The 22318-nt window shown below is 38.1% G+C and overlaps 1 protein-coding gene across 7 annotated transcripts in view; it reads right to left on the minus strand.

The window, feature by feature from the left end:
• Nucleotides 1–22318, minus strand: part of THADA (THADA armadillo repeat containing) — a 335311-nt gene that overhangs the window by 280192 nt on the left and 32801 nt on the right. For 6 of the 7 annotated variants that reach the window (XR_009496408.1, XM_024999384.2, XM_010810013.4 and 3 more), the window contains 6 exons: nt 17873–18024; nt 14303–14516; nt 7760–7895; nt 7366–7502; nt 2776–2934; nt 1135–1292 (listed from right to left, as the gene is read on the minus strand). Coding sequence is in view for 6 of the 7 variants with exons in the window: in XM_024999384.2 (XP_024855152.1) it covers nt 1135–1292; nt 2776–2934; nt 7366–7502; nt 7760–7895; nt 14303–14516; nt 17873–18024 (956 nt within the window). In the remaining variant the exon portion in view is untranslated. The remainder of the gene's footprint in view (nt 1–1134; nt 1293–2775; nt 2935–7365; nt 7503–7759; nt 7896–14302; nt 14517–17872; nt 18025–22318) is intronic. The other variant, XM_015473463.3, reaches the window with a different exon arrangement.

Below are 22318 nucleotides of genomic sequence, written 5' to 3' on the forward strand. Positions count from 1 at the left end.
AGCTGAGAAGTCAAGGGGCTCTCTAGCCCATGTTTACTTCTTAGTGAGATGGTGAACATCAGTGAAGTAATCATTAATCATAGCTGGATTCCTCAGCAAAGATGTTGGCATTGGCACTCTAGCCAGTCACCAGCAAGGACTGCAAGGAACGCTGGGACACTAACGCCTGTTTGATTTGGAAGAGAATACGGAACATGATGAAGCCGGCAGCATCCTGCTCCCCTTCACCGCTCTCCATCTCAGAGCCTTGCAACATCACATGCCCAGCTGTTAACCAGATGCGAGCACATTAGCCACAGCGAGTGTGAGAATAAAAATATTAGCATTATTTCCATGGTACTGGTCACATGGTTATTATAGAAATAATCAGCATTAGCATACTACAATATTTGTTTTGTTCTTAGATGTCGTAACACCCTACGGGAAAAATTATCTTTATTTGAAAAAGGTTAAAAATGAAAGTACATGTTATATATCTTTGCTGGAAAATGGTGGGAAATGGATTTGTTGAAACCATATGGAAAGGAAGAGGGAATCAATTAAAAACAGAAATCTAATAAATCTAAAATATTTCCAAATGAAATGCTTGTGGTAAGCTAATTTCTTGTAAACACTGCACTCAAGTCCCTTGAACAGTCCCAGATGGTGAACTAACTTTGTGGTCTTAAAAGTCAGCCAAAAAAACCAAAGTAACTATATAACTTTATCATCAATGCAGAGAGAACCATGAGATCCATAATTAACCTATATATGTATATATTTTTTTCTTTCCAAAATTTAAGAGGTTTGTGGAGTTTTCCTAAAGAGACGATTTCATTTAAATTTGAAGTTTGTGTGTATTCAATGGAGAAACAAAAATTCAAACGATAATACTGAAGTTAAAAGTGAGGTAAGAGCTAAAATTATGTATATAACTTAGAAAAATAAAAACATTTCTAAAAATGCCAAAGTTTGGAAATGTATTGCAAGGTCCAGTTTCTACACATTAGTGAACCTTCTTCAGCTGACATCTGTTAAGATTTTATTCAAGAAAAATGTTTCCAAAAAAATTTGTTTAAGTTGGGTTATAAATAAAAGTTTGGGATATATGCTTTGACCAGAGATTATACCAAGCGGAATCAACGCCTACCCTACCTGCTGCACCGTCAACAGTCCATCGGGAGACTCTGGCACAGACCGCATGGGTAGAAGCTGGCACAGCGAGCCTAAGAGTAAAGCAACTTCCTTCATGCTTCTCCAGCAACACACCAGCACCATCTGAGCAGTTACGTCACATGTTTTTCCTTCTTTACCTTAAAAAAATAAAACAACTATTGCAACACTAGACACTTGATTACTCACATCCCAGGTTTCTTAGAACAAGCTTGTTCATAATTTCCCCAAGAATAATCTGTTTGAACAAACCAATCTGTCATATACTATATTTATTCAGGAGAAAATAACTAACACTTGTCCGGCATGTGCTATGGGCTGGAATCACCCTCTAAGTATTTTCTTTAATATAGCCATATTCAAGGTAAAATAAAAACAGTAGTCTTCTAAAACCAAACCCTAACTTTTGGAAATTAATGGAATCAACTCTTTCCACCTTTCAGTCATCCATAAAATACGACTATAATAAATATACTTTACTATTTGTTTCAGTGGGGGTGGTTGCTACGTCAGTAGAATAACAGGATACGACTTTCCTTTCAAAGGAATATACAAATTATCTTTTTAAATATACTTAAATTCCATAGTCAATTAGCTATAATCTTTACTCTCTTTTTCTAGCTTTAGGAATATTTTTGTACTGACATTAAAAAAAAAAAATCCAAAACAAACTATTAAATTTAAAAGGTAAGTTAACAAAATAATCTCTTTAACATAATCCCCTTTGTCTTTTAAAAGTCTGCTAAACTCAAAGGATAATGTGTCAATACATACACTTAAATACATCAAATAGGTCTGAAACATATACACTAAGAAGGGAAGAAGTAGGATTGGAGAGGAAATAAGGAAATGGGAAAAAAAATGAAATTAATTTGTTTTTAGCTTGCATTTACCTCTGAATTATTTGAAACGATTACAACAAGCATACATTTATATAATTTTTTAAAAAATAGAGAAATTTTTACAAGACAATATCCCCATCTAGTGGAGAATGTAGAATATGTTCTAAACCAATAAGATATTACTGCTTCTGATAACTTTTTATAGCATTGAAGAAAATTATAAAAGAATAACTGAGAAAACAAAGAGTAAGAATTCGAATTCTGAAGTCCTGGTGCAAAAGAGTAGCTCACATTTTATTTATTTATTTTTTTTTTTGCAATTTTTTTTTAAATTTTATTTTATTTTTAAACTTTACATAATTGCAAAACTAATACAATTATGTAAAGCTCACATTTTAATAAGTCACAAATTTGTTTCCTTTAAAAGGCTGCCTGACTGTAAGGACGCTCACAGCATCAGACCATACTGCTGGGAGAAGCGGACTGCTGCCCAAACCCAAGTTCACTGTGCATCACTGTTCTACATCACCTGGCTGTCAAGAGAGGTTTCAGGACTCAAAGGCTTTTTGTTGAAGCACCTTATATGCTGGACTGGGGAGCACCAATTTCTGGTAAAAGTTTTATAAACTCATTCCCCAAAATAAATCATTATAAGCTCAAAAAAGACCTTATTTTCTCCACAGTCCTGCATACATCTGCAGCCCCTGATTTACTACAGGAAAAGAGCATTTTGCACATTTTGTCCCTTAAATATTGACTCCAGTACTGATTTTACATATACCTTTGATTTCTGCAGAAGTATCAATATTCGGTACACTGGCACTCAAGTCCTCTAAATCAAAGCTACCACATTCTTTCAATATTTTGGCTCGACTGAAATAATCGTTAGTATCTCGTGGCTGAATCTCATTCAGAATCCTGTGCAAGCGGCTTGCTGACTCTAAGGGAGAAAGACAAGATTACATAAAACCCCAGTTCCATATCAGATGCAGGTATCCCTTGAGGGTCATTTGCCCTCAAAAATTTTGTAGCTTTTAATTCTTTTTTTTTTTTTAATTTTATTTTATTTTTAAACTTTACATAATTGTATTAGTTTTGCCAAATATCAAAATGAATCCATCACAGGTATACATGTGCTGATTAGCACTATAAGAAGGGACTCGCAGGGTGGATAATGTAAAAATTATTTATCTAAAGTCTTCATGATACTTGAATGTACTTTGAAAATACGGCGAATATTTTAAGTAGGGTGAAGACTGGACCAAAAAACACAACAGAAACTGTCCACAGACAAAAGCTGCCATCTGACATGGCTTTTCTTAGTGTTGTCTAAGAATCTTAAACACAGCACTCAAACAGATGAAGGAAGAGCAATATACTTCAATGAATTTTCTTTAAACAGGTAATAAACCCCATCACCTACAAAAACAATCTTTTCTAGCCCAGGAATATTTTAAAAACTCCATAGCTGACTTTGAGATGCATATGCAATATACTGCTTTCTAAGTAAGACTTATAGTCCTACTATTATATTTAACTTCATTTTTATTTTGTAAGCACTCACTGGACTAGGGAATGTAAACTCCATGAATGCAAGACTTTGTTCACTGTTGAGTTGCTAATGCCTAGAACAGAAACTGCCTCATAGAGGTTCAGTAACATGGGCTGAAGGAATTTATGGATGACTAGGCAATAAAGTGCTAGCCAGGCTCAGATTTTTTTAAGGAAAATAACAACAGGTAACAGGAAACCAATTAACAAATCAAAAGAATGAATATTTACTGTATACCTATTACACACACTCATATTTTAAGTTTTATAGGAAATACAAAGACCCAAACTGCTCTTGTAGTGATTCAGCCAACATCTTATGTTCACTCGTGGCTTCCGTGAAATTTTGCCCAAAACAAATTTTGATGGCCATGAAAAAAAAACAGCACTGGCCCCAAAACAAACCACAGAAAGACTAAGAAAAAACAGAGGGATAACCAGAATAAAATTTTAAGAGCCCTACTCATTCATTTTTGTGGCATTCAGGGGAGACTTTTACCAAAAAATTCAGAATACACAGTAGATAACATGGGGAAGATACAAGAAAAATGGAGACAATCAGAGGAAAAAAGAAAATGCAAAATTAAGGAAAAGTCAGTGAACTATAGACAGTTTTTAAGTTGAAGATATTTAAAAACTTTAATACAAACAGAATTTTGGCATACTCTGAAGGCCCTACCCATAATTGGTGACAAACATTCCAAATTTCTCATCCAAAATATATTGGTACTTGCCTGATCCAAATATTAGCTATCAGACTGGATGGTCTTTATTCCTATGCACTGCTTAAGTAGGAAAACTAAACCAAAAAGTTTTAGTATTTAGTCTATCAGCCAAAATAAATCTATATCTTATTAGTATCATAAACTGGGGCTTCACTGGTTTATCAGCTGGTAAAGAACGCGCCTGACAATGCAAGAGATGCAAGAGACGTGGGATCAATCCCTGGGTGGGGAAGATACCCTGACAAAGGAAATGGCAACCCACTCCAGTATTCTTGCCTGGGAAATCCCATGGACAGAGGCGCCTGGCAGGCTATAGTCCATGGGGTCGCAAAGAGTCGGACATGACCGAGCACACGCACATACATCATAAACCATCACCAACCTGCCAGCTCATTTTCAGTAAAGAACAAAACATAACATTTTCTATGCAAGCACACAATTCTAGGTTCATTATCAGTGCAAAGTATTATATAATTCAGTGTGTGTTTATGATATACTCAGTGTATTTTTAATATAAGCCTCTCATCTGTGTTCCAAAATGCACTCACCAACTTTATTTCAACATGAAATACAAATCTACTTCATGATTTTCTAAGTGTTCAAAAAAACACTTTGTTAGTATATATCCTTAACACTTCTGGCCTGTTGTAGTACGGGTCCAGTAATCCCCTCCCTTATCCAGGTTTCAGTTATCCTTGGTCAACATGATCTGAAAATATTATATGGAAAATATCAAAAATAAAGAAATCACAAGTTTGAAATTGCATGCCGTCCTGAATAGAATGATGAAATCTCACGCTGGCCCTTTCCATTCTACCTAGGATCCTCAACCATCAACTTCATCTGCAAGCTGACATCCAACCATCAACATTTTCAGGGCTTGATGATCCAGGAACACTGATACAGGTAATCCTCTTCTAAAGTATCACCAGGTGGTCAATCGTGATAGAAGGAAAGTTATGACCAACCCAGATAGCATATTCAAAAGCAGGGACATTACTTTGCCAACAAAGGTCCATCTAGTCAAGGCTATGGTTTTTCCTGTGGTCATGTATGGATGTGAGAGTTGGACTGTGAAGAAGGCTGAGCACTGAAGAATTGATGCTTTTGAACTGTGGTGTTGGAGAAGACTCTTGAGAGTCCCTTGGACTGCAAGGAGATCCAACCAGTCCATTCTAAAGGACATCAGCCCTGGGTGTTCATTGGAAGGACTGATGCTAAAGCTGAAACTCCAATACTTTGGCCACCTCATGCGAAGAGTTGACTCATTGGAAAAGACTCTGATGCTGGGAGGGATTGGGGGCAGGAGGAGAAGAAGACGACAGAGGATGAGATGGCATCACTGACTCGATGGACATGAGTCTGAGTGAACTCCAGGAGTTGGTGATAGACAGGGAGGCCTGGCGTGCTGCGATTCATGGGGTCGCAAAGAGTCGGACACGACTGAGTGACTGAACTGAACAAACAGCGAGTCACAATGCGTATGCCATCCATCTCACTTCACCTCATCACACAGGCATTCTATCATCTCACATTATCATAAGAAGAAGGGGTGAGCTCAGTACAGTAAGATATTTTGAGAGAAAGAGAGATCACGTCCACCTAACTTTTACTACAGTATGCTGCTATAATTGTTTTATATTATTATTGGTTTGGGGTTTCCCTGGTGGCTCAGGTGGTAAAGAATCTGCCTGTAAAGCAGGAGACCTGGGTTCGATCCCTGAGTCGGGAAGATCCCCAAGGGAAAGGAATGACAACTCATTCTAGTATTCTTTCTGGGAAATGCCACGGTCAGCAGAGCCTAGCGGCCTACAGTTCATGGGGTTGCAAAGAGTTGGACACGACTGAGTGACTTAATGCTTACTATTACTGGTTATCACTGTTAACCTCTTACTGTGCCTAAGTTGTAAGTTAAATTTTATAAGTGTGTATGTTTAGGAAAAAACATGTTATCATAAGTATGGGTACTATCTGCATTGTCAGGCATCCACTGGGGGTCTTCGAACATCTACCCCTAAGATAAGAGGGGACTGTTGCATACATATGCCACTAGGACATTGCAGGCGTTGAATTTAGTTCCTATACTTGCAGCAATTGTTTATTCATTATGACAACTATTCATTGGATATCTACTTCTACCAGGCACTATGCCGAGTGCAAGGGAGGAAATCATAGCCAAAACTCCCGGTTAAATTGCAACAACTCCAATAAAGGAGAAATCTATGGGAAGGGGAGAGTGCTAAGAGACAAGACTGGCAGGGCAGTAGGAACGAAATTATTATAGAATCTAGCCACTAACATGTTTTAAATAAAAAGGAAGGGGGATGGGCAGAGCACAAGGGTTAAGTAAAGATAATGAGTAACATGATAAATGATATGACTAGAAAAGATTACTTTGGATGTAGTAAAAAGGAAATGGAAGGAGATGAGAGTAGATGTGGGGAAACAAGAGAGGATAAAAGCCTGCAGTAAGGTAAGAAGATGCAGATAAAAGAAGAAGAGATGTAACAGATATTTAAGGGGCACCACTGAAAGAACGTGGAGATAGGCTAGATAGGAGTAAAGGGGAGATGTCGGGCAGCCCTAGCTCCTGACTTGCACAAACAGGTCTCTGGTAGAACACTTTGCAAAGATAAAAGAGGGGAGGGAAAGAAAGATGAAATTTCATGAGTTCAATTCTGGACATTCTGAGCGTCTCTTCCAATTTTTTTTTTTTCATTTAAATGGCCTTTGTGTCCAGTGGTCTTTGCCTATCCCAGATTCCCAACAAGCTGCCTTCTCTACTGAACCCCATCAACTGCTCTCTAATTTATACGGCCCGCTTCCCCAGTCCCAACCAGAATACAAACCTGGTAGGCTGTATTCTGAAATGACAATATTATAAAATCCAATTTACCCTGGAGAAGGAAGCACCTTGCTGACCACCTGACTATTTATTTACCTAGGTTGTTTTTTTATAGTTAAAAAATATTACCCAATAGGCGGAAATATCACCAGTCATAATAATAATGTCTTTGTCCCCCATTTAACCTATCTCTCTGAAGAAATGAGTAAGGGAAAAAACACAGTAATTCTAGCTTTTTCCATTTACTGACCTGCATCAGTGTCATTGGGGATGAGGCCTTCTGGGGAGGAGCTCTGAATGACTGGAGACACCACGGCCGAGAGCCTATAGGAGGTCACAAGGAGTTTCTCCACCACAGGTCTCCACTCACTCACCAACTGCAGGCTGCTGAAACAAGGATGTGAGAGGAATTTATACGAAAAGCCAAAACCACATTTTCAAGATGGAAACAGACAAAAGGGATCAAAGGAATTTGGGTTTCAAAATCATGCCATCCATGAAATATGTAAGACACAAAGTATATGTATATATGTTTTCATTTTTAATTATCTTTAAGGCAATATGTTCCTTTCCCAAGACACATTCCAACAGGAGTTTAAAGCTCAGAAGTGAGTATTCAGGAGACGACAGGGGGATATACTTACTTCAGAGGCAGCTTTTGCAAAGCTCCTGTTATACAGTGGACCCGCCCATACATTGGAAATGACGCTGCTGCCTGAAGCAGAGAATTTTCAGCCCGAGATACTTCTTCCTCAAGATTTTCCAACAAGCATTTGATAACTAAAAAATGCAAAACAAAACAAAACCCACCAAAATAACACCAGTTTAAAAACACATTTACAAATCTGTGCAAAGCAGAACAGTTCCCACAAAGACATCCAACTCAACTGAATTTTATACTAGAGGTTTCTGAATGAAAAAAGAGATTATCCAAGCTTATCCAGCCTGTTCTCCATTTCCAGTTAAGGCAGAACCCGTGTCTCTGCCCTGACTTCCTGGATCCATTTACAGCATTCATTCTGGATCATTCCTCCTAGGCATCCTATATCTGGGTTAGCAAATCCCAGGCCCATATGCCATGCGCTACTGGATGCTTGGGGCTGGTGCACTGGGACGATCCAGAGGGAGGGTATGGGGAGGGAGGAGGGAGGATGGTTCAGGATGGGGAACACAGGTATACCTGTGGCGGATTCATTTCGATATTTGGCAAAACTAATACAATATTGTAAAGTTTAAAAATAAAATAAAATTTAAAAAATAAAATAAAATAACGGTTTTATTGAGCTATGACTCACACACCATACAATTTATACATTCAAAGTGTACAAGTCAATGGTTTTTAGGATATTCACAGCTATGTGCAAAACCCACCACTGCAGTGAGTTTTGGAACATTTTAATCTGCCCCCCTCAGAAAAGCTTTACCCACTGCCAGACACTCCCTTCCCTGTGCCTCTCACCTCCCTCAGCCTAGGCCATCACTTGCCTGTTTTCTGCCTATTCTGGACACAACCATATAAATCTAATCATACAATATGTGGCTTCTTTCAAAGTTCATCCATGTTATAGCATGTATATTTCATTACTTTAAACAGCTGAATAACAGTCCATTGCATGGATAAACCACATTTTATTTATCCGTTTATCAGATGATAGACATGTGAGTTGTTTCCACTTTTTGGCTATTATGAATCATGCTGCTATGAACATTCACACACAATTTTTGTCCGGACACAGTTTTTACTTTTCCTCACTAAATGCCCATAATGGACTGAATGTCTGTGTCTCCCTGCCCTTGCCCCAAACTCATGTTGAAACCCTCACCCTCATTGCAATGGTATTCAGAGGTAGCATCTTTAGGAAGTAATCAGGTTTAGCTAAGGTCATGACAGTGGGACCCCCATGATGGGATTAGTGTCCTTATAACAGGAGGAGGAGAGACCAGAGCTTGCTCTCTCCTGCATGAGAGAGCAGACTGAGAAGACTGCTTTCTACAAATCAGGAAGAGGGTTCTCACCAGGAACCAAATCACTTGACCCTGTAATCTTGATCTTCCCAGCTGCCAGAACTGTGAGAAATAAATGCCTGTTGTTTAAGTTATCCGCTAATGGTATCTTGTTAAAGCAGCCTGAGCTGACTAAGACAATGTCCAAGAGAGGAACTGTGGAGTCATATGGAAATTCTATGTTTACCCTTTCGAGAAACTAGACATCTTTTTCCAAAGGGGCCAGACCAGTTTACATTCCCATCAACAGTCTGTAGGAGAGATCCATTTTTTCTGAATCCTCATCAACACTAGTTATCACCTATTTTTTTTTTAATTATAGCCATCTTACTGAGTGTGCAGTACTTCCTCATTGTGATTTTGATTTGCATGTTCCTAACAGCTAAAGGGAGAAGGCAATGGCACCCCACTCCAGTACTCTTGCCTGGAAAATCCCATGGACGGAGGAGCCTGGTGCGCTGCAGTCCATGGGGACGCTAAGAGTCGGACACAACTGAGCGACTTCACTTTCACTTTTTCAGTTTCATGCATTGGAGAAGGAAATGGCAACCCACTCCAGTATTCTTGCCTGGAGTATTCCAGGGATGGGGGAGCCTGGTGGGTTGCCGTCTATGGGGTCGCACAGAGTCAGACATGACTGAAGCGACTTAGCAGCAGCAGCAACAGCTAAAGATGCTAAGCATCTTTTCATCCACTTATTGTTTATATTCATGTTTTTTGGAGGAATATCTATTCAGATTCTTTGTCTTTTTTAATTTGGTTATATCCTTTTATTAGTGAGTTGTAAAAGTTCCTTATATATTCTAGATACAAGGCCCTTAACAAATAAAATTATTTGCAAATATTTTTCCCACTCTACAGGTTGTCTTCTAACTTTCTTGTTGGCATCCTTGACACACAAAAGTTTCAAATTTGTGTGTCAAAGTTTCAAAATCCAATTTATCTACTTTACTCAAGATCACAAAGATTTACACCTAGGTTTTATTCTAAGAGTTTTATTGTTTAACTCTCGTATGTAGCTCTTTAATCCATTTTAAGCTAATTTTTGCATATAGTATGAGGTACTGCGTCAAATTTTGTTCTTTTGCATGTGGACATCCAGTTATCTAGCAGGGTGGATGTCTCCCCTCACCATTCAGGAGAGGGTTATATTTTAAGTTTCAGAATTGTGTATAACCAGTAAATTATTCATATTTAGAAAATTTAAAGAATTCCCAAAAATCATTTGGGGAAAGACAAACAACCCCACATAAAACTGAACAAATGGTATGAAAATGCATTTCATAGCAGGGGTGGAAGTGAATGGCTTATAAACATGTAAAAAGATGCCCAATTACATTAGTAATCAGGAAAATGCGAGATGAAACCACATGAGACACCATTTGATATTCTGCAAATTTTTTAAATCTGATAATAGCAAGTTATAGTGATGCACTACAATTCTCATTTATTGGTGGGTGGGAGTGTAAACTGAAAATCTACTTGACATCACCTAGTAAAGTTGAAGATGCATATATTTTATGACTAGGCTACTTTTCTGTTTATCATAAACTCTTAGACATATGCATTAGAAGTTATATCTAATAACATAACAAGAATAACAAGCATTTCACATTGGCATTACTTATATAGAAAAAAGAAGTTCATCAATAGGAGAATGCTTTAATACATTGTAGTAAATTTGTATAATATATATAGGACTATATAATATTCATAATCATGTATTAATAAAAGAAAATATAATATATAAATAGGTAGTAAAATCTTGGTAAAAGCAAGACAAAAGATTAATATTAAACATAGGGCAATAATTAGAAGGTGGGAGGAGGGAACTAGGATAAGCAAGAGGCTTCAACACTATGAGTGCACTACACTACTTAAGCTAGGTGTTATCACCAAGCTTGTGATATCACAAGCTTGGGATACCTTGTGAAATTTTTATACTATTACTATTTAGATTCTATGTATATATGTATTCTATATATACACTTTTTATGTTTTAAATATTTTATGAAATTTTAAAATGTCTTGGATTTAAAAGCCTCTTCATGAAGCATGAACTCCCCAGTTCACCCCAGTTGTAGACCTCGTCTTATCATCTTATCAGGGTCTCCTCTGGAACCCGGCCCTGAAACAATTAGAGTTGGGCACATGTCACCTTCCATGGCAACGTCATCTCTCTGTGCCAAGCTCTATGGCTACATCTCTACCAGAACTATCTATGGCTCCTAATTCTCTCCCATTATTAGTTCTCTTTTTCGTGGCTTTTTCCACCATTTTAGAACACTGTTCACCTTTCTTTCTAGATCTGACCTTTGTTTTACTTAATAAAATTCCTATCTGTCTTTATTTATAGTACAATTCCAAAATGAAGACTCAATAGGATAAAATAACCTCCAACAAATATTTGTTTAAAATCATTAGGTCTATCCACCAGAAAATTACTAGAAATAATCAATGACTATAGTAAAGTTGCAGGATATAAAATCAACACACAGAAATCCCTTGCATTCCTATACACTAATAATGAGAAAACAGAAAGAGAAATTAAGGAAACAATTCCATTCACCATTGCAATGGAAAGAATAAAATACTTAGGAATATATCTACCTAAAGAAACTAAAGACCTATATATAGAAAACTATAAAACACTGGTGAAAGAAATCAAAGAAGACACTAATAGATGGAGAAATATACCATGTTCATGGATTGGAAGAATCAATATAGTGAAAATGAGTATACTACCCAAAGCAATTCATAGATTCAATGCAACCCTATCAAGCTACCAATAGTATTCTTCACAGAGCTAGAACAAATAATTCCACAATTTGTATGGAAATACAAAAAACCTCCAATAGCCAAAGCGATCTTGAGAAAGAAGAATGGAACTGGAGGAATCAACCTACCTGACTTCAGGCTCTACTACAAAGCCACAGTTATCAAGACAGTATGGTACTGGCACAAAGACAGAAATATAGATCAATGGAACAAAATAGAAAGCCCAGAGATAAATCCACGCACATATGGACACCTTATCTTTGACAAAGGAGGCAAGAATATACAATGGATTAAAGACAATCTCTTTAACAAGTGGTGCTGGGAAATCTGGTCAACCACTTGTAAAAGAATGAAACTAGACCACTTTCTAACACCATACACAAAAATAAACTCAAAATGGATTAAAGATCTAAACGTAAGACCAGAAACTATAAAACTCCTAGAGGAGAACATAGGCAAAACACTCTCTGACATACATCACAGCAGGATCCTCTATGACCCACCTCCCAGAATATTGGAAATAAAAGCAAAAATAAACAAATGGGACCTAATTAACCTTAAAAGCTTCTGCACATCAAAGGAAACTATTAGCAAGGTGAAAAGACAGCCTTCAGAATGGGAGAAAATAATAGCAAATGAAGCAACTGACAAACAACTAATCTCAAAAATATACAAGCAACTCCTACAGCTCAACTCCAGAAAAATAAATGACCCAATCAAAAAATGGGCCAAAGAACTAAATAGACATTTCTCCAAAGAAGACATACAGATGGCTAACAAACACATGAAAAGATGCTCAACATCACTCATTATCAGAGAAATGCAAATCAAAACCACTATGAGGTACCATTTCACACCAGTCAGAATGGCTGCCATCCAAAAGTCTACAAATAATAAATGCTGGAGAGGGTGTGGAGAAAAGGGAACCCTCTTACACTGTTGGTGGGAATGCAAACTAGTACAGCCACTATGGAGAACAGTGTGGAGATTCCTTAAAAAACTGGAAATAGAACTGCCTTATGATCCAGCAATCCCACTGCTAGGCATACACACTGAGGAAACCAGAAGGGAAAGAGACACGTGTACCCCAATGTTCATCGCAGCACTGTTTATAATAGCCAGGACATGGAAGCAACCTAGATGTCCATCAGCAGATGAATGGATAAGAAAGCTGTGGTACATATACACAATGGAGTATTACTCAGCCATTAAAAAGACTACATTTGAATCAGTTCTAATGAGGTGGATGAAACTGGAGCCTATTATACAGAGTGAAGTAAGCCAGAAGGAAAAACATCAATACAGTATACTAACGCATATATATGGAATTTAGAAAGATGGTAACAATAACCTGGTGTACAAGACAGCAAAAGAGACACTGATATATAGAACAGTCTTATGGACTCTGTGGGAGAGGGAGAGGGTGGGAAGATTTGGGAGAATGGCATTGAAACATGTAAAATATCATGTAAGAAACGAGTCGCCAGTCCAGGTTCGATGCACAGTACTGGATGCTTGGGGCTAGTGCACTGGGATGACCCAGAGGGATGGTATGGGGAGGGAGGACGGAGGAGGGTTCAGGATGGGGAACACATGTATACCTGTGGCGGATTCATTTTGATATTTGGCAAAACTAATACAATTATGTAAAGTTTAAAAATAAAATAAAATTTAAAAAGAAAAAAAAAAAAAAGAAGTAAAATCATTAGGTCTAAAGATCTAAAACAACTCAGATCCTAGGTTTTGGAACTGGCTATATGGAAAGAGTAAAAGGCAAGAGTGTGTTAGCCAGTTAAAATATAAACCCCAACAGACAGAGGAACTTTGCTCTACATAAAATTAACAAAGATGAACTGGCTATGTGAAGTGAGTCACTTAGTCATGTCTGACTCTTTGCAGCTCCATAGACTATACAGTCCATGGAATTTTCCAGGCCAGAATACTGGAGTGGGTAGCTCTTCCCTTCTCCAGGGGATCTTCCCAACCCAGGGATCAAACCCAGGTCTCCCACATTGCAGGCGGATTCTTTACCAACTGAGCCATAAGGGAAGCCTGATCTGGCTATAGTCATAGTAAAATTTCTGCAGAGAAAAAAGTACATTTTTGGTAAACAAAGCAAAGTCTTATTTACATAAAAGCTCTAGAAATGTACATTTTCATATGTACTTATTTAACATGAATCCTCTGTTTAGAAATAATATAGTTGAATAAACTATTTATGTGCAAAGGAGAAATCCATGATATACTTATATGCTGGTAAACTATTAAGCTGGTAAACTCTTAAGTAAAAGAAAAAACCACAGAGTAAGTGTTTAACCATTAGATATCCTAACCATATGAACAGTGAGAGAGTAAGATACTGGTTTTGATAAGGAAAAGCAAAAGGTCATTTCCTCAATACGAACCTATTAATGTGTTACTTTCTACCACAGCAGCAGACTTATCTCCATCTCCACATGCAACCCGCTGAGTTTTTAAGTAAGCAGACAGTGATGACGGCAAAGCATTCTGCCAGATTAAGAAGTTCAGTAGGTAGGAAGCTGTTACACAGTCATACGGTTTGGTGCTGGTACTAAGCTCCAGAGCTGCTTGGAATAAGCCTTGCAGTTTCACTGAACCCTAGGATAAAGCAGAGACTCAGTCATTGTCGCTGAAACATTTCTTTAATTTGAAGGAAAAACACATATTTAAAGACAGAGCTTGCCACACAACTGTAACTCAATATGAACGCTAATTCCCTGAAGACAGGCTGACGTTTTTATTAATTAAATGATTATTAATCACTTCTAGAGATCTTCCCTGGTAGCTCAGACGGTAAAGCGTCTGCCTACAATGCGGGAGACCTGGGTTCAATCCCTGGGTCGGGAAGATCTCCTGGAGAAGGAAATGGCAACCCACTCCAGTATTCTTGCCTGGAAAATCCAATGGATGGAGGATCCTGGTAGGCTACAGTCCATGGGGTCGCAAAGAGTCGGACACAACTGAGCAACTTCACTTTAATCAGTTCTAGTGATGAAAGTCTTGAAAGTAATTTCAGTTGGGAAATTCAAAAAGAAAAACTTTTTCTTCAGCAAAAGTATACTTTTTCCTGTAGAAATTCTGCTATGACCATAACCAGATCATCGTCATTATTTCTGTATAGCCCAAGTTCTTTTACATGGCAAGAAAGGTTTATTTTACTGGGCATCAACCTCCTGCCCTTCTCCCCAGCTGATTCCTATAGAGCTAGTTCAATGGAGAAAAACACACATACACATGAAGGCTGAGTGGCAAAGAATTGATATTTTTGAATTGTGGTGCTAGAGAAGACTCTTGAGAATCCCTTGGGCTGCAGGGACATCAAACCAGTCAACCCTAAAGAAAATCAACCTTGAATATTTATTGGAAGGACTGATGCTGAGCTGAAGCGCCAATACTTTGAACACCTGATAGGAAGAGCCAACTCACTGGGAAAAAAACCCTGATGCTGGGAAAGATTGAGGGCAGGAGGAGAAGCAGGGAGTTGGGGGGGGGGGGGGGGCGGGTGACAGAGGATAAGATGGTTGGATGGCATCACCGACTCAATGGACATGAGTTTAAGCAAACTCTGGGAGATAGGGAAACACAGGAAAGCTTGTCAGGCTGCAGTTCATGGGGTTGCAAAGAGTCAGATACGACTTAGCAACTGAACAACAATGAAAATACAAACTCATCAGGCTGTTCCTGGCAAAGCTCCACATGTATGTGTGAAAAGCAAAGTGATAAGATCAACCTCAGAAACTCTGCATCAGCTCCCACAGCTGTGTCTCATCTAAATATCCACTCACACAGCCTGTCCTCAAGAAGACAGGACAAAGGGCAGGTCACTGTAATAACGCATGGAAGGGCACGGGGCTGAGGACAGAGACATGGATCCTAGTCCCAGCTCCACGGTTAACAAGTTGTTTGTTTCACCACTCAGGGTTTTGTTGCTCAATAATATTCAATCTAATAAAATTATCTCATAACTGTTTAATATAAGGGAAAAAATCATAAATGTAATTTTGAATTTGATCATAGATATATCAATATTTAATAATGTCTTCAAACATCAGGTAATAGATTCAAATATAGCTTACTTTTACTTAAATTCTTTGCTGTTTCATGCTTAATTTTATGACCTAAAAAACTGAAAAGACACTGGTCAGAAGCTCAAATCTAAATAAACATTAGAAAGAAATCAATCAGGCATCTAAATCATTTTTTGTAACTGACAATAAGTCCCTAAACTGCCTAACTAGCCAATTAGTAAGAAACAAAATAAATAGCCTTTGGAATTTAAAACAGCACCTTTGTTCTTTCATTTCAGGACAGTCAAAACACAACAAAAAGACCTTGGATATGTAGCTCCAAAAGAAAGAAGTGCAAGAGACTAAGTGAGTAGTAAAGTCATATATTTGAAAGATATGCATGCCATCAAAATACGAATATACAGGTCCTTAGAGAGATTAGGCCAGCATTCAAACAATGTTTTCAAGTTAACTATATTAAAACGTTAATTATATACTACATAGGTTCTACTCAAAGACTTTGAAAGTATAATGCATAATTAATATTTTAAAGTCTCAAATGCCTATTCTTAGGACCAGTTTACTAATACACAAGCCAGACCAAATATATAACCACCAGAATCCTAGAGCAAGCCATATGTCCTAAGTTTCCTGAATTCTACAGTTTGTGTCTCTATACCATGCACATGTTTATCAAAATAGTTACACAGTTCATGTGAGAACCAGGTATTTCACATAGGTACAATAATATATACCTTTCCCCACTCCAGATACTCTGAAAATAGTTAAGACTGAGGCACAGTTATATATATGATACAAAGCTACAGTGTGATGAAAGGTAAGAGGCAAGGGTTGGTAGAAGGAGAGAAAGAGAAAGCATCTTCTTTAAAAACTCATAAAGTACAAAAATGAGCAGCCTAAGCATTGAAGAAGCTTCTGTTCATCAAGGCCCCTGAAAGACTGCCAGGACAAGCAGACACTACAGAGCAACTCTCAATTTGAAGCCAAATCAGAAGAGATGTCTGAGGTTTTGCAATGTCCTCCAGAAGCAGTGGAAACCCCCTGGGCTCTCTGACACGAACTCCTACAGAATCCCACTGCATCTACAAGAGCCTAATAGCTGGAGCCCAGACGATGGCTCAGCTGCTACCCCTGAAGGCTCCCGTGGCCTCTATAGAGCTCCCACAGGAGCCACAGTAAAGCTCTAGAGCCAGGCACCCCACCGCTACTGGTGACTTCACTGCCCAAGATTAGGTCTCAAAGGTAGAGTCAAATACCTGGGCTATGGGGTCCCCCTGAAGACCCATTCCCAAGCTGTGCCTTCATTCCTGAGCCCATCTTTGATTTTCACCCCGAGGTAGGACGAGCAAGGCATGAGGCAAAGCGTGGGGGTTGGGGTAGAACGCCCAGGGAGAGAACTGTTGTTAACCTCAAGTACTCTGAGTTTCAGTCTCAGTTTAGCTATTGCTTATTGGAACATCAGAAACATGTTCTCTGCCTCACTTACAGGCACGTCCCAGTCCACGAAGCAGAGAGATTATCTCAAAAAAAAATCAAGTTACTGTAAGTGATGTGTTTTGATCGAATATTAACAGGTCCAGGGGAACTGGGGAGACCACAGTTTACTGAAATCTATCGATAATCTTGTAAACAATAAAACCTACTGCTTCCTACACTTCCCTTGTTATCAAAACAAGTTTTTAAAAAAGCAAAGCTCACTGATTTGGATTTTCTTTCTCTTACAACATTTCCTCCAGCCCCACTACCCATCCCTACCTTTGCCATCCCACCACCTGCATCTGGAGAGGTAGTAATAACTGAAACAGAAGATGCAAGAAGGCAGAAGCAAAGAACCTGGACAATCCACAGACTGCTTTATCTGCTGCTAAGACAGAAATGTTTCATGCATACATCACATTTACACTTACAGAAGAAAAGTCCAAATACCTGAAATTGTACAAATGTTTTTGGTAACTTCATCAGAAGATCAAATGCTAAAATTTTCACTTCTTCAAAAGTGCCAGTTAAACATTCCATTAGTGTTTGGAAACGACCAACATCAATATCATGACTCAGCTGATACACTGTTTGGACTCTACCTAAAAATTTAAAAAAAAATTTTTTTTAAGTGAACAGTAAGAAAAGGAAATCAACATTTTAAAGTTATTTAGCCAAATTAACAGAAAATTAGTATAAAAAGAACTCACTTATACTTCACTCACAATAGCATAAGAAATATTTCTAGTAATTTACAAAAATGATAAAATAATAAGTATTACAATTCTACAAACAGAGAAGACATATTTTTTAAATAACCATTTTTAAAAATTGAAGAATAGTTCATTTACAATGTTCTGCTAGTTTCAGGTGTGCACCAAAGTGATTGTCACCTACACACTTGTTTTAGATTATTTTCCATTATAGGTTATTAAAAGATACGTGCTACACAGAAGGTCCTTGTTGGTGATCTATTTGATATATAATAGTGTGTATATGTTAATCCCAAACTAGTAATTTACCTCCCCCCTCCCCACCCCATGAGCCCCTTTGGTAACCACAAGTTTGCTTTCTATGTCTATGAGTCTGTTTTGTAAATAAATTCATTTGTATCATTTTTGAAGAATTCCACATGTAAGTCATATCATACACTTGTCTTTCTCTGCCTGACTTCACTTAATACGAAACGCCTAGGTCCATCCATGCTGGTGCAAATGACATTCTTTCTGATGGCTGAGTAGTATTCCACTCTGTGTGTGTGTGTGAGTGTGTGTATGTATACACATCATTTTTATTCCTTCGTTGATGGGCATTTGGGCTGTTTCCATATCTTACTACTGTAAACAGTGCTGCTGTGAACGTGCATGTATCTTTTTGAATTAAAGTTTTCATCTTTTCAGATATATGCCCAGCAATGGGAATTGCAGGATCATATGGTAATTCTGTTTTTAGTTTTTTAAGGAACTTCTTACTGTTCTCTGGGCTTCCCTGGTGGTTCAGCAGTAAAGAATCTGCGTGCAAAAAGTGAAAGTTGCTCAGTCGTGTCTGACTCTTTGCAACTCCATGGAGTAAACATGCCTAGAATTCTCTAGGCCAGGGTACTGGAGTGGGTAGCCTTTCCCTTCTCCAGGGGATCTTCCCAACCCAGGGACTGAACCCAGGTCTCCCATATTGAAGGCAGATTCTTTACCAACTGAGCCACAAAGGAAGCCCAAGAATACTGGAGTGGGTAGCCTATCCCTTCTCCAGGAGAGCTTCCCAACCGAGGAATTGAACAGGGGTCTCCTGCATTGCAGGTGGATTCTTTACCAAATGAGCTATGAGGGAAGCCGTGCAATGCAGGTGACCCGGGTTTAATCCCTGGATCGGGAAATCCTCTAGAGGAGGGCATGGCAACCCACTCCAGTATTCTTGCCTGGAGAATGGCATGGACAGAGGAGCCTGGCAGACTACAGTCCATGGAATCACAAAGAGTTGGACAAGACTGAAGCAACTAAGCAGCAGCAACAGCATACTGTTCTCCATAGTGGCTGCACCAATTCACATTCCCACCAACAATATAGGAGGATTCCTTTTTTCCCTACTCTCTCCAGCATTCATTATTGGTAGACTTTCTCAATGATGGACATTCTGACTGGTGAAAGGTGATACTTCATTGTAGGTTTTGTTGTTTTTTGGCTGCACCACATGCCATGAGCCTGTGGAATCTTAATTCCCCAACCAGGGATCAAACCCAGGCCTGCTGCAATGGAAGCACAGAGTCCTAACCACTGGACAGCCAGGGAATTCCCACTCATTGTAGTTCTGATTCGTGTTTCTCTAGTAATTAGCGATACTGAGCAACTTTTCATGTCAGATGGCCATCTGTATTTCTCCTTTGAAGAAACGTCTATCTAAGTCTTCTGGCCATTTTATTTAATTGAGGTTTTTTTTTATATTAAGAGTATGAGCAAAAGATAAAAAATAAAGTATGAGCTGTTCGTGTATCTTGAAAATTAATCCTTTGTCTGTAGCATTATTTGCAGATCTTTTCTCCCAGTCTAAAGGCTATCTTTTCATTTTGTTTATGATTTCCTTTGCCTTGCAAAAGTTTTCAAGTTTAATTAGGTCCCATTTGTTTATTTGTTTTTATTTCCATTACTCAGGAGATGGAGCCATAAAATACCGCTGCAATTTATGTCAAAGAGTGTTCTGCCTCTGTTTGCCTCTAAGAGTTTTATAATATCCAGTCTTACATTTAGCTCTTTAATCAATTTTGAGTTGATTTTTGTATATGGCGTTAGACAACGTTCTAGTTTTTATGTTTACATGTAGCTGTCCCAATTTTCCCTGCACCACGTATTAAAGAGAATGTCTTTTCTCCAACATATACCCTTGCTTCCTCTGTTGTAAATTAACTGACTGTAAGTGCATGGGTTTACTTCTTTTTATTCTGCTCCATTGATCTATATGTCTGTTTTTTTGACAGTACCACATTGTTTTAATGACTAGCTTTGTAGTAGTCTGATGTCAGGGAGTGTTATTCTTCATCAAGATTGCTTTGGCTATTGGGGGGTCTTACATGTTTTCATTTAAATTTGAAAATTTTTGTTCCAGTACTGTGAAAAATGCCATTGGTAATTTGATAGGGATTCCATTAAATCTGTAGGGTAGTATGGTCATTCCAACAATATTGATTCTTCCAATCCAAGAACATGGTGTATCTTTCCATTAGTCTGTAACATCTTCAATTTCTTTCATCGTGTCTTACACAGTTTTCAGAGTACAGGTCTTTGGCTTACTTAGATAGATTTATTCCCAGGTATTTCACTCCTTTTGATGCAATGATATACGGGACTGTTTCTGTAATTTCTCTTTCTGATATTTCATTATTAGTGTATAGAAATGCAACACATTTCTCTACATTAATTTTGTACCCAGCAGGTTTACCAAATTCATTAATGACTTCTAGTAGTTTTCAGGTAGCATCTTTAGGATTTTCTATGTGTAACATCATGTCATCTGCAAATAGTGACAGTCTTAGTTCTTTTCCTATTTCGATTCTTTTTACTTCTTTTTCTTTTTCTGACTCCCATGGCTAGGATTTCCAAAACTATGTTGAATAAAAGTGGTGAGAGTGGACATCCTTCTCTTGTTTCTGATCTCAGAGGGAATGCTTTATGCATTTCACCACTGAGTATGATGTTAGCTGTGCACTTGTCATATGTGGCCTGTATTATGTTGAGACATGCTCCCTCTCTGCCTACTTTCTGAAGTGTTTTTATTCAAAGTTTTATCATAAAAACAAAAGGGGGAGAAAAGACCTACAAAAACAAATCCAAAACAATTAATAAAATGACAAAACGAACAGACACACTGATAATTACCTTCATCTAAATGCTTCAACCAAAAGACATAAACTGGCAGAATGGATACAAAAACAGAACCCATATATATGCTGCCTACAAGAGACTCGTACAGATCCAGAGACACATAAAGACTGAAAATGAGGGGACAGAAAAAGGTATTCCATGCAAATGGAAACCAAAAGAAAGACTGAGCAGCAATACTAGGACCAGACAAATAGACTTTAAAATATAGACTGTTAAAAGAGACAAAGAATGACACTATATAATGATCAAAGGGTCAATTCAAGAAGGAGATTTAACAATTGTAAATATATGCTGCTGCTGCTGCTAAGTCACTTCAGTCGTGTCCAACTCTGTGCGACCCCATAGATGGCAGCCCACCAAGCTCCACCGTCCCTGGGATTCTCCAGGCAAGAACACTGGAGTGGGTTGCCATTTCCTTCTCCAATGCATGAAAGTGAAAAGTGAAAGTGAAGTCGCTCAGTCGTGTCTGACTCTTAGCGACCCCATGGACTGCAGCCTATCAGGCTCCTCCATCCATGGGATTTTTCAGGCAAGAGTACTGGAGTGGGGTGCCATTGCCTTCTCCGTACAAATATATATGCACCCAATATAGGAGCACCTTGTTATATAAGGCAAATGTTAACATAGAAGGAGAAACTGACAGTAACAACAATGGAAGACTTTAACATCCCACTTACATCAACAGCAGACCATCCAGACAGAAAATCAGTAAGGAAACACAGGCTTTAAATGATACATTAGACCAGATGTTCTTAACTGTTATTTAAAGAGCATTCTATCTAAAAGAAGCAGAATACACATTTTAGAAGCAGAATACCCATTTTTTTCAAGTGTACAGGGAACATTCTCCAGGATAAATCATATGCTGGACCGTAAAGCAAGCCTCAGTAAATTTAAGAAAACTGAAATTGTATCAAGCATCTTTTCTGACCATAATATTATGAGGCTAGAAATCAACTATTAGAAAAAACCTGCAAAATTCAAACACATGGAGGCTAAACAATATGATTCTAAACAACCAATG

This window comes from Bos taurus, chromosome 11 (assembly GCF_002263795.3).
Source record: "Bos taurus isolate L1 Dominette 01449 registration number 42190680 breed Hereford chromosome 11, ARS-UCD2.0, whole genome shotgun sequence".
NCBI classification, from domain to species: Eukaryota; Metazoa; Chordata; class Mammalia; order Artiodactyla; family Bovidae; genus Bos; species Bos taurus.